Raw genomic sequence first — 12,018 nt, 5'->3', positions numbered from 1 at the left:
TGGGCTGAGGCAGGAGGTACATTACAACTGTTTTCAGGTGCAACCTGAATAACCATGGTTTTCTCTGCTCTATGCCTGGGCTGAGGCAGGAGGTACATTACAACTGTTTTCAGGTGCAACCTGAATAACCATGGTTTTCCCTGCTCTATGCCTGGGCTGAGGCAGGAGGTACATTACAACTGTTTTCAGGTTAACGATGGTTTTGGGAAAGATATTTAACGATGCTCCTATGAAGGTTAACTTTGCCTTAATATGAGGTTGGGAAACTGGTCCCAGATCAGTTCATAGAACATTATATTATTTATTAAATGTGTTTATGTGACCTTCATTTAACTGGTCCCAGATCAGTTCACAGAACATTATATTATTTATTAAATGTGTTTATGTGACCTTCATTTAACTGGTCCCAGATCAGTTCACAGAACATTATATTATTTATTAAATGTGTTTATGTGACCTTCATTTAACTGGGTCAGTTAAGAACAAATTCTTCTTTACAATGACGTCCGTCACCGGCCAAACCTGGACGACACTGGGCCAAACCTGGACGCCGCTGGGCCAAACCTGGACGACGCTGGGCCAAACCTGGACGACGCTGGGCCAAACCTGGACGACGCTGGGCCAAACCTGGACGCCGCTGGGCCAAACCTGGACGACGCTGGGCCAAACCTGGACGACTCTGGGCCAAACCTGGACGACGCTGGGCCAAACCTGGACGCCGCTGTGCCAAACCTGGACGACACTGGGCCAAACCTGGACGACACTGGGCCAAACCTGGACGACGCTGGGCCTCTATCACTGTGATGCAGTGCCTTAGACCACTGTGATACAGCCTGGAATCAAACCAGGGTCTGTAGTGACACCTCTAGCACTGTGATGCAGTGCCTTAGACCACTGTGATACAGCCTGGAATCAAACCATGGTCTGTAGTGACACCTCTATCACGGTGATGCAGTGCCTTAGACCACTGTGATACAAATAACGTTGCAGCAGGACAGAGCATGTAGCCTAGGCCTGATAACTGATCAGAGCTCAAACCTACTCTGACTATTGAATATCTGATGATGACCTAACTTTCTGTTCCCCCCTCTTTCTTCAGCAAGCTTTGTTCTGCATTTATCTAGGCTGGTAGTGATAGAGAGATGAGACCTGGGTTCTATCAGGTGGTCTATATATATATATAGTGGCAGTAGTAGTGGCTCGTAGTGATAGAGATATGAGACCTGGGTTCTATCAGGTGGTCTATATTTATATATAGTGGCAGTAGTAGTGGCTAGTAGTGATAGAGAGAGAGCAGAGAATATATAGAAGAGAGAGCAGAGAGAGAGGGGGGCAGAGAGAGAGAGAGAGAGAGAGAGAGAGCAGAGAGCAGGCTGAGAAAGCAAAGAGAGAGAGAGAGCAACGAGTGAGAGAGCAGAGAGAGAGAGAGCAGAGAGCAAAGAGAGAGAGCAGAGAGAGAAGAGAGAGAGCAGAGAGTGAGCAGAAAGAGAGCAGAGAAGAGAGAGCGAGAGAGCAGAGAAAGAGAGAGCAGAGCAGAGAGAGCAGAGAGCAGAGAGAGCAGAGAACAGAGAGAAAAGAGTGAGAGAGCAGAGAGGGAGAGAGAGCAGAGGGAGAGAGCAGAGGGCAGAGAGAGAGAAACAGAGAGGGCAGAGAGAGAGGGCAGAGAGAGCTGAGAGCAGAGAGACAGATCAGGGAGAGCAGAGGGCAGAGAGAGCAGAGAGAGAGCAGAGGGAGAGAGAGAAAGCAGAGAGATCAGAGGAAGTGAGAGAGCAGAGAACAGAGAGAAGAGAGAGAAGAGAGGGCAGAGAGAGAGAGCAGAGAACAGAGAAAAGAGAGCAGAGAACAGAGAGAGAAAGAGCAGAGAGAGAGTAGAGGCAGAGAGAGCAGAGAGAGAGGGGCAGAGAGAGAGCAGGCTGAGAAAGCAAAGAGAGTGAGAGCAGAGAACAGAGAGAAGAGAGCAGAGAACAGAGAGAACTTGCTATAGTGACCCTGCATCACAACACTATGTTGCTATAGTGACCCTGCATCACAACACTATGTTGCTATAGTGACCTTGCATCACAACACTACGTTGCTATAGTGACCCTGCATCACACCACTATGTTGCTATAGTGACCTTGCATCACAACACTACGTTGCTATAGTGACCCTGCATCACACCACTCGGTTGCTATTGTGAACCTGCATTACAACACTCTGTTACTATAGTGACCCTGCATCACAACACTCTGTTGCTATAGTGACCCTGCATTACAACACTCTGTTGTACAATTAGTTTAATTCTATTCCACATATTTCATTGTTTTGTATTTCATTTCATATTTGTTTCATGTTTCAACCAGTCGCAGGTTAACATCAACCTGACAGAGGAAACGTAAAATCAATAACCAAACTGTTTTCACAATTAACAGCCTTTTCTTGTTTCAAGTATGTTTTATTATGAAAAGTACAATATATCATTGTATACTTGTACAACTATGGAGCGTATGTCCATATATAATTGTATAATTAGTTTTACAACATAAAAGACATATGATCACATTGGAATTTTAACGGTGTTGTTGTCAGAGGTCCTCTCAACTATAGAAAGACACGCATGTGTGTCTGTGTGTGTGTCCAGTGTGTCCAGTGTGTGTGTGTCCAGTGTGTGTGTGTCCAGTGTGTGAGTCCAGTGTGTCCAGTGTGTGTGTGTGTGTGTGTTTTTGTTTGCCCAGTGTGTGTGTGTGTGTGTGTGTGTGTGTGTTCAGTGTGTGTGTGTCCAGTGTGTGAGTCCAGTGTGTCCAGTGTGTGTGTGTGTGTGTTTTTTGTTTGCCCAGTGTGTGTGTGTGTGTGTGTGTGTGTGTCCAGTGTGTGTGTGTGTCCAGTGTGTGTGTGTGTCCAGTGTGTGTGTCCAGTGTGTCCAGTGTGTATGTGTGTGTGTGTGTGTGTGTGTCCAGTGTGTGTTCAGTGTGTGTGTGTGTGTGTGTGTGTGTCAGTGTGTGTTCAGTTTGTGTGTGTCCAGTGTGTGTGTGTGTGTGTCCAGTGTGTGTTTAGTGTGTGTGTGTGTGTGTGTGTCCAGTGTGTGTCCAGCAGGTTTGTGTGTGTGTGTCCAGTGTGTGTGTGTGTGTCCAGTGTGTGTCCAGCAGGTGTGTGTGTGTTTGTCCATTGTGTGTGTGATTGTCCAGTGTGTGTGTGTGTGTGTGTGAGTCCAGTGTGTGTGTGTGTGTGTGAGTCCAGTGTGTGTGTGTGTCTTTGCCCAGTGTGTGTGTGTTTGTCCAGTGTATGTGTCTTTGTCCAGTGTGTGTGTCTTTGTCCAGTGTGTGTGTCTTTGCCCAGTGTGTGTGTGATTGTCCAGTGTGTGTGTGCAATGTGAGTGTGTGTATGTATGTTCAATGTGTGTGTGTCTGTGTGTATCAGGTTATTATTTACAGGGACACTGAGGAGTCATCACCCCAAACCCAAAACCCTGGATAGAGGGGCTCAGTGAATGTGGAGGTGAATGTGTTCAGGTGGGTCAGTGTGTCAGAGGAGGCTCTATAGAAGGACAGAGTGCCGGCTGGCCAGTCCAGATACACTCCTACTCTGTGGGATCTGGAGGGGGGGACGTCTATGGTTGTGAGATTATTATTGTGACAGGCAGTGTAACTGTTGTCAGAGCAGAACAGACTCCAGGACTTGTCATTGTATCCAAGACAACAGTCATCAACCTTTCCATTTCCTCTCCTGTTAATTCCTATATATGTCACTCCTATATCAGCCCTTCCCCCACTCCACTCTACCTCCCAGTAACAGCGCCCAGTCAGACCCTCTCTACACAGCACCTGTCTATAGTAGTCAAATCTCTCTGGGTGATCAGGATACGGCTGCTTCTCTCTCCTCCATGTCACCTTTCTGTTCTCCTCAGACAGAGAGAGGAGTCTGTTTACTGTGTTTAGGTCCAGTGTGAGATCACAGACATCTGATGGATGAAACCAGACACAATATTAGAAATCATCATCATTCACATTAGAATGTTAACTCACTTTTCACTAATTAATTTAATGTAGATGTTTCTAGGTATCAAAAGGAGAAGTTAAGGTAACTTGAGACTTGTTGAATATGAATATGTTGAATATATGTGTTATACTGTATGGTAATATAAAACACACTTATTCACATTAATTACACACACACACACACACACACACACACACACACACACACACACACACACACACACTGGACACACACAGACAAACTGGACACACACACAGGACACACACACACAGGACTCACACACACTCACACACACACACAGTACACACACACACACAACACACACACACACACACACACACACACACACACACACACACACACACACACACACACACACACACTGTCAAAGCAACTCTTTGTAAACTTTGGTGTCCCTGATTTCTGCTTCTGTAGAACTACAGCTGATATTTAATATGACCAAGTTAGTAATGATGTTGGTCTTTGACTTAACTTGAATTAAGACTTATTCTTAGTCATATTCTTCACAGCAGTCAACACTCACATTTTCTAAGTCCAGGTTTCATTCTGTTCTCTCCACCATGTTCCACACTGTAGTGGTAAGCAGAAGAACAGACCGTCATTGAGGGATACACCTGAACTCACACACACACACACACACACACACACACACACACACACACACACACACACACACACACACACACACACATACTTTGTCCAAGTGGTGGTCAGAATGTTTGTCTTAACTAGCCTGATAAGTCAAACATGTCTGATATGAACATTGACATAAACCCTCTACATACTTGAGTTTCTCCAGTCTGCAGTGTGGATCCTCCAGTCCAGCAGAGAGCAGTCTGACTCCTGAGTCTCCTGGGTGATTGTAGCTCAGGTCCAGCTCTCTCAGGTGTGAGGGGTTTGACCTCAGAGCTGAGACCAGAGAAGCACAGCCTTCCTCTGTGACTAGACAGCCTGACAGCCTGCAAAGAGTCAAATCATATTAAAACCACACTGATATTCTTTGGTGGTGAAAATAGTGGCAGTAAAAAAAACATATTCAGATATATCTGTGTCCTGAAACCTTCCATATCTATTCATAAATGAATGTTTCATTATTATAAATGACAAATTATCAAAGTATTTCTTGTACAAAAATGTATAATACAAATATTTTAGTAGACTGACCAGACCAGTTGTATTGAGTATACAGTCCACAACATATCTATTTAGACAGTGAGGTATCAGATTTAGATTGTATTGAGTATACAGTCCACACCATATCTATTTAGACAGTGAGGTATCAGATTTAGATTGTATTGAGTATACAGTCCACACCATATCTATTTAGACAGTGAGGTATCAGATTTAGATTGTATTGAGTATACAGTCCACACCATATCTATTTAGACAGTGAGGTATCAGATGTAGAGTTATCTGTATTTCTGTTCACCCTTATTGTTCTCTCTTGCCTGACCTTTGTTGGATTCTGTATTTTACATTATAGCCATTAGCATATATATGATTAAATATGATCTGATGTTGGTTGTGTGAGGTGTCTGCATTTGTGCACTGGAGCATCATTATGAGATTAAACAACTGCTTGCTACTTGCCTGTTTGTGTGTGACAAGAACTGAGTAACATGGTGTGACCTGCATGTTGCAAAACTGTAGATAACAGCCCAGCAGATGCTTTGTCCTTGTGTTTGTATGTAACAATATTGAGCACATGGTGTGAATTGCTGTATCTTACAAAGTTGTGATAGGGAGGGTGGTCATCACGAGGTTTAACTGAGATGGAAAAATACTGAACAACACAATAGCAGGAACTGATCAACTGTTATAACTCGGGGGTGAACAGTAAGAACCAGAACCAGAACAGTAAGGATCTATACATCAACGGAGGGAGAACTTGAAGAACCCACCTGAGCGCCTACAATAGGCTGAGCAAGTTTAAACCACGCCCAGCCTCTACTGTGATAGGCCAACAGACGGGTTGGAACAATGTCTACCACAGTATATGAATACTGTTTACATACATCTTGTCAGTTCTCTGTTCTGCCCTGCGTGGTATTACAGTGAGCCCGTATATACGAAAGTTGCATTTGCCATTTATTACTTAGCTAATAAAAATACATAGTATAAAATCAGTGACTCATTGTTATATTTATCCTGATACCAGATTCGAATTTACGCAACTCTAACAGGTATCAGATTTAGATTGTATACAGTCCACACCATATCTATTTAGACAGTGAGGTATCAGATTTAGATTGTATTGAGTATACAGTCCACACCATATCTATTTAGACAGTGAGGTATCAGATTTAGATTGTATTGAGTATACAGTCCACACCATATCTATTTAGACAGTGAGGAATCAGATTTAGATTGTATTGAGTATACAGTCCACACCATATCTATTTAGACAGTGAGGTATCAGATTTAGATTGTATTGAGTATACAGTCCACACCATATCTATTTAGACAGTGAGGTATCAGATTTAGATTGTATTGAGTATACAGTCCACACCATATCTATTTAGACAGTGAGGAATCAGATTTAGATTGTATTGAGTATACAGTCCACACCATATCTATTTAGACAGTGAGGTATCAGATTCAGATTGTATTGAGTATACAGTCCACACCATATCTATTTAGACAGTGAGGTATCAGATTCAGATTGTATTGAGTATACAGTCCACACCATATCTATTTAGACAGTGAGGTATCAGATTCAGATTGTATTGAGTATACAGTCCACACCATATCTATTTAGACAGTGAAGTATCAGATTTAGATTGTATTGAGTAAACAGTGTTCACTCAAAATGACACAACGTCTATGTTCCAGTAGAACAACGTTTACTAAACCGTATTACCACAATACATGGTTACCATGGTTACCATGACATTCAGGCCAGGTCCATCAACACTGACACTCCCAGGCGTATTAATAACAGAGCACCGTAATAACAGAAATATAGGGATACTTAAAACATGAACTTGTCAATCTACCACTTTTCTTGAACCTGTCTAGGACTGGGGTTCCGCTAGCGCCAACAGTCAATTAAATTGCAGGGCGCCAAATGCAAATCAAAAGAAATCTCAGAAATCTAATTTCTCAAACATACAAGTATTAGGCACCATTTTAAAGATACAATTAACTTCTTAAAGCTAGGGGCACTAGCTTCACTGTCCAAACACATATGGTGTGGACTATGTGTGCCTGGAAAACACATTTGGATCTGGTGAACAGTTATCACTTGTTGACCAACTACAGGAATACTGACCTTAGAGTCTCCAGTTTACAGTGGGGATTCCCCAGTCCAGCAGAGAGCAGCTTCATTCCTGAATCCTTCAGGTCGTTGTTACTCAGGTCCAGCTCTCTCAGGTGTGAGGGGTTTGACTCCAGAGCTGAGACCAGAGAAGCACAGCCTTCCTCTGTGACTCCACAGTCTGACAGCCTGACAAAGAGATCATCATGACTTCATGATGTTAATTTAACACCAGTAGTGTAGAAGGACAATGGCAGATGCATTTGGTTTATTCTCTCAAACAACATATATATTCATCTTCTGTCTCCTAGAATTGTATGGTCATAATGTTATAATAATGTGAAAATCAATGCATTTATTCAATAAGTTATTCAAATTAATATTATGTAAATATTGTAATACATATTTTTCTCTAAACTGAATATTTCTTCCTGATGATTAGTTCTTATATGTCATTTTATTTACTCACAGAGCAGCTCTGGAGACTTTAACCACTGGCAGCAGCCTCAGAAGACCTTCCTCTGATCTGGAATATTTCTTCAGGTCAAACACATCCAGCTCCTTTTCTGAAGTCAGCAACAGAAAGACCAGAGCTGACCACTGTGCACGTGACAGGTTGGGTTTTGAGAGACTTCCTGAGCTCAGGTATCTTTGGATCTCCTCCACTAGAGAATGGTCATTCAGTTCATTCAGACAGTGGAACAGATTGATGCTCCTCTCTGGAGAGGGATTCTCCCCGATCTTCTCCTTGATGTACTTGACTGTTTCTTCATGACTCTGTGAGCTGCTTCTTGTATTTGTCAGTTGACCTCGTAAGTGCTTCTGATTGGACTCCATTGAGAGTCCCAGAAGGAAGCGGAGGAAAAGGTCCAGGTTTCCCGTCTCACTTTGTAAGGCTTTATCCACAGCACTCTTGTAGAAAGTAACTTCAGTAACTTTAGGCTTCTCTCTGAACAGCGACAAAAAGTATCTGAACATTGATTGAGGTTCGTCCATTAGATTCTCATTGTTGTTGATGAATGAGAGGAACACATATACAGCAGCCAGAAACTCCTGAATGCTCAGATGAACAAAGCAGTACACCTTGTCCTGATACAGCACACATTCCTCTTTAAAGAGCTGTGTGCACAATCCTGAGTACACTGAGGCTTCATTGACATCAATGCCAGCCTCTTTCAGGTCTTCTTCATAGAAAATCAGATTGCCATTCACAAGTTGTTGAAAAGCCAGTTTTCCCAGTGACAGAATGCTCTCTTTATTCCAGTGTGGACCTGTCTCTTCTTTCCCAGGATACTTGTCATTCTTCTGTTTGGTATGAAACACCACAAGGTGTGTGTACATCTCAGTCAGAGTCTTGGGCATCTCTTCTCTCTTATGTTTCAGCATGTGTTCAAGGACTGTTGCAGAAATCCAACAGAAGACTGGAATGTGGCACATGATGTGGAGGCTCCTTGATGTCTTTATGTGTGAGATGATTCTGTTGGCCAGGTCGTCATCACTGAATCTCTTCCTGAAGTACTCCTCCTTCTGTGGGTCATTGAACCCTCGTACCTCTGTCACCTGGTCAACACACCCTGAAGGGATCTTATTGGCTGCTGCAGGTCGGGTAGTTATCCAGATGAGAGCAGAGGGAAGCAGATTTCCCTTGATGAGATTTGTCAGCAGAACATCCACTGAGGTTCTCTCTGTGACGTCCCAACAGATCTTGTTGTTCTGGAAGTCTAGGGGCAGTCGGCACTCATCCAGACCATCAAAGATGAACAGAACTTTGTACTTGTTGAAAATGGAGATTCCTGATTGTTTGGTTTCCATTGAGAAGTGATTGAGAAGTTCAATGAAAGTGTGTTTGTCCCCTTTCATCAAATTCAGCTCCCGAAAAGGGAATGAAAATACAAATTGGACATCCTGATTTGCTTTTCCTTCAGCCCAGTCCAGAATGAACTTCTGCACAGAGACTGTTTTTCCAATGCCAGCGACTCCCTTTGTCAGCACAGTTCTGATAGGTTTGTCTTGTTCAGTTAAGGGTTTGAAGATGTCATTACATTTGATTGCAGTCTCTGGTCTTTCTTGTTTCCTGGTTGTTGTCTCAATCTGTCTCAGCTCATGTTCATTATTGACCTCTCCTGTTCCACCCTCTGTGATGTAGAGCTCTGTGTGGATCTTATTGAGAAGTGTTGGGTTTCCTTGTTTAGCGATCCCCTCAAATATACATTGAAACTTCTTCTTTAGATTAGATTTGAGTTCACGTTGGCAAATCACAGCAAGATCATCTGGATCTATAAATAACACAGAGGATATTAATATTATGTCTGTTTTAATGTCTACAGTATTGTAGGACTGTTATAAAGTTTTACATAATAATGTATTCTCTAAACTGACTGTCTAAATGTGCATTTGATTACATGATTACGTAATTATTGATGGTTATTATTGATGATAAATGCTGTCTCTCTCTCTCTTTCTCTCTTTCCCTCTTTCTCTCTTTCCCTTAACTGACTGTATTATTGATGGTATTATTAATGTTGTCTCTCTCTAAATGAATCACCACAACACATCCCTGCTGCTACTTGATGAGGTCACTAGGTGTTGTGTTAAGGCTGCTACAATATCATTGAGTTACACAGCTACTTTAGCTGTACTTTAGCTACAGCTTTTAAATGTTATAAAACAGCATTCAACACGAGGCAGACAGATCTTACATTTCTCCAGTGTGTCAGCAAGCTCCTTCTGGTTCATTTTCCTCAGGATGTGCAGTGTGATCTTCAGAGCCCCCTCTCTGGCACTGCTCTCCTGCTGCTCATCTTCAGCATCCACCACATCCTTATCCTGCTTCTGACTCTCAAAGCCTTCTGGGAGTTCTGGACTAAGAATCCTCTTGAACATCTTCAGCTCGTTCTTCACAAATGTCATAATATTCTGTTCAAGCAACTGAAATAAATTAAGTAAATAAGTTAAGCAAGAGAATAAAATGCTTTCTCATTAACACATTAATGAATGATTGACAGATCAACTTTACTTGAGGTAAACAAAAACAAATGTACATAACAGGACCACATACACTGAATATGGAGTCCAGGTCTGTTTGATGACTCTGGGAAGACTGACCACTGAGAATCTCTGACTCTGATCTCTCCTGTTGGTTTCTGTGGACAAAACATGAGATTACATCTCCTCACCCAGGGAGTACATTACATTACATTTAAGTCATTTAGCAGACGCTCTTGTACACACACACAATGTTGAGGAAAGATTTGAATGGAGAAAACTGATCTGAGAGCAGCGCTCCCTTTCTTTCCATCCTATCAGTATCGATACATGCTCCTCCAGACGTGATACCTTGCTGCTGATCCAGTTTCAACTGGTCTAACACTGTGATTATTATTATTTGACCCTGCTGGTCATTTATGTACATTTGAAAATCTTGAAGAACGATCTGAACTTAATGGCCATGTACTGTTATAATCTCCACCCGGCACAGCTAGAAGAGGACTGGCCACCCATCATAGCCTGTTTCCTCTCTAGGTTTCTTCCTAGATTCCTGTTATTCTAGGGAGTTTTTCCACCGCTTCTACATCTGCATTGCTTGCTGATTGGGGTTTTAGACTGGGTTTCTGTATAAGCCCTTTGTGACAACTGTTGATGTAAAAAATATCTTCTGGGATATGAAGCAGACCAGGCAGGGTTTGGGGTTTAAATATCTTCTGGGATATGAAGCAGACCAGGCAGGGTTTGGGGTTTAAATATCTTCTGGGATATGAAGCAGACCAGGCAGGGTTTGGGGTTTAAATATCTTCTGGGATATGAAGCAGACCAGGCAGGGTTTGGGGTTTAAATATCTTCTGGGATATGAAGCAGACCAGGCCAGGGTTTGGGGTTTAAATATCTTCTGGGATATGAAGCAGACCAGGCAGGGTTTGGGGTTTAAATATCTTCTGGGATATGAAGCAGACCAGGCCAGGGTTTGGGGTTTAAATATCTTCTGGGATATGAAGCAGACCAGGCAGGGTTTGGGGTTTAATTATCTTCTGGGATATGAAGCAGACCAGGCCAGGGTTTGGGGTTTAAATATCTTCTGGGAACTGTGAAGCAGACCAGGCCAGGGTTTGGGGTTTAAAAATCTTCTGGGATATGATGCAGACCAGGCAGGGTTTGGGGTTTAAATATCTTCTGGGATATGAAGCAGACCAGGCAGGGTTTAGGGTTTAAATATCTTCTGGGAACTATGAAGCAGACCAGGCAGGGTTTGGGGTTTAAATATCTTCTGGGAACTATGAAGCAGACCAGGCCAGGGTTTGGGGTTTAAATATCTTCTGGGATATGAAGCAGACCAGGCAGGGTTTGGGGTTTAATGTGCCCTTTCCCTTTAATGCAGTTAAAAGTAAGAAAAAAAAATGAAATAGTAACACAATAAAATAACAATAATGAATTCAGCAGATGTTTTTATCCAGGGCCTGGTTTCCCAAAAGCATCTTAAAGCTAAATTAATCATCAAAACCTTAATAGGAACATTGTTAAATCTCTGAGCTGTTTCCCAAAACCATCGTTATTAACGTGGAACAGCTGAGTGCCTCGTGAGATGCTTTTTTACCCTCCTGCGTTCACTTTATACACAGAAGATCTCTGCTAAACATAGAATCACATGGTTTATCAGTCTCTCTGTGACTGCAGATGAATTCAGAACAAAGTTGACTACAAATACAAAGTTTCCAATGTCTTTGCAATTTATAGAATATATTTCTTTTATAAATATAACAGTAGGCAATTGA

The 12,018-nt window shown here is 42.4% G+C and overlaps 1 protein-coding gene across 2 annotated transcripts in view; it reads right to left on the bottom strand.

The window, feature by feature from the left end:
• Positions 1 to 2,409: 2,409 nt before the first annotated feature.
• LOC135570304 (NLR family CARD domain-containing protein 3-like) overlaps positions 2,410 to 12,018 on the bottom strand; it is a 28,422-nt gene continuing 18,813 nt past the window's right edge. The window contains exons 5-11 of one of the 2 annotated variants that reach the window (XM_065016430.1): positions 10,311 to 10,395; positions 9,952 to 10,180; positions 7,722 to 9,528; positions 7,268 to 7,441; positions 4,782 to 4,955; positions 4,520 to 4,566; positions 2,410 to 3,937 (exon numbers count right to left, since the gene is read on the bottom strand). In XM_065016430.1, the coding sequence (XP_064872502.1) occupies positions 3,405 to 3,937; positions 4,520 to 4,566; positions 4,782 to 4,955; positions 7,268 to 7,441; positions 7,722 to 9,528; positions 9,952 to 10,180; positions 10,311 to 10,395 (3,049 nt within the window). In that variant the 3' untranslated portion in view covers positions 2,410 to 3,404. Of the gene's footprint in view, positions 3,938 to 4,519; positions 4,567 to 4,781; positions 4,956 to 7,267; positions 7,442 to 7,721; positions 9,529 to 9,951; positions 10,181 to 10,310; positions 10,396 to 12,018 lie in introns of those variants that run through there. The other variant, XM_065016429.1, reaches the window with a different exon arrangement.

Source organism: Oncorhynchus nerka, unplaced genomic scaffold (genome assembly GCF_034236695.1).
Source record: "Oncorhynchus nerka isolate Pitt River unplaced genomic scaffold, Oner_Uvic_2.0 unplaced_scaffold_991, whole genome shotgun sequence".
NCBI classification, from domain to species: domain Eukaryota; kingdom Metazoa; phylum Chordata; class Actinopteri; order Salmoniformes; family Salmonidae; genus Oncorhynchus; species Oncorhynchus nerka.
The sequence above is the reverse complement of the archived record's forward strand: the minus strand, read 5'-3'. Positions and strand labels throughout refer to the sequence as shown.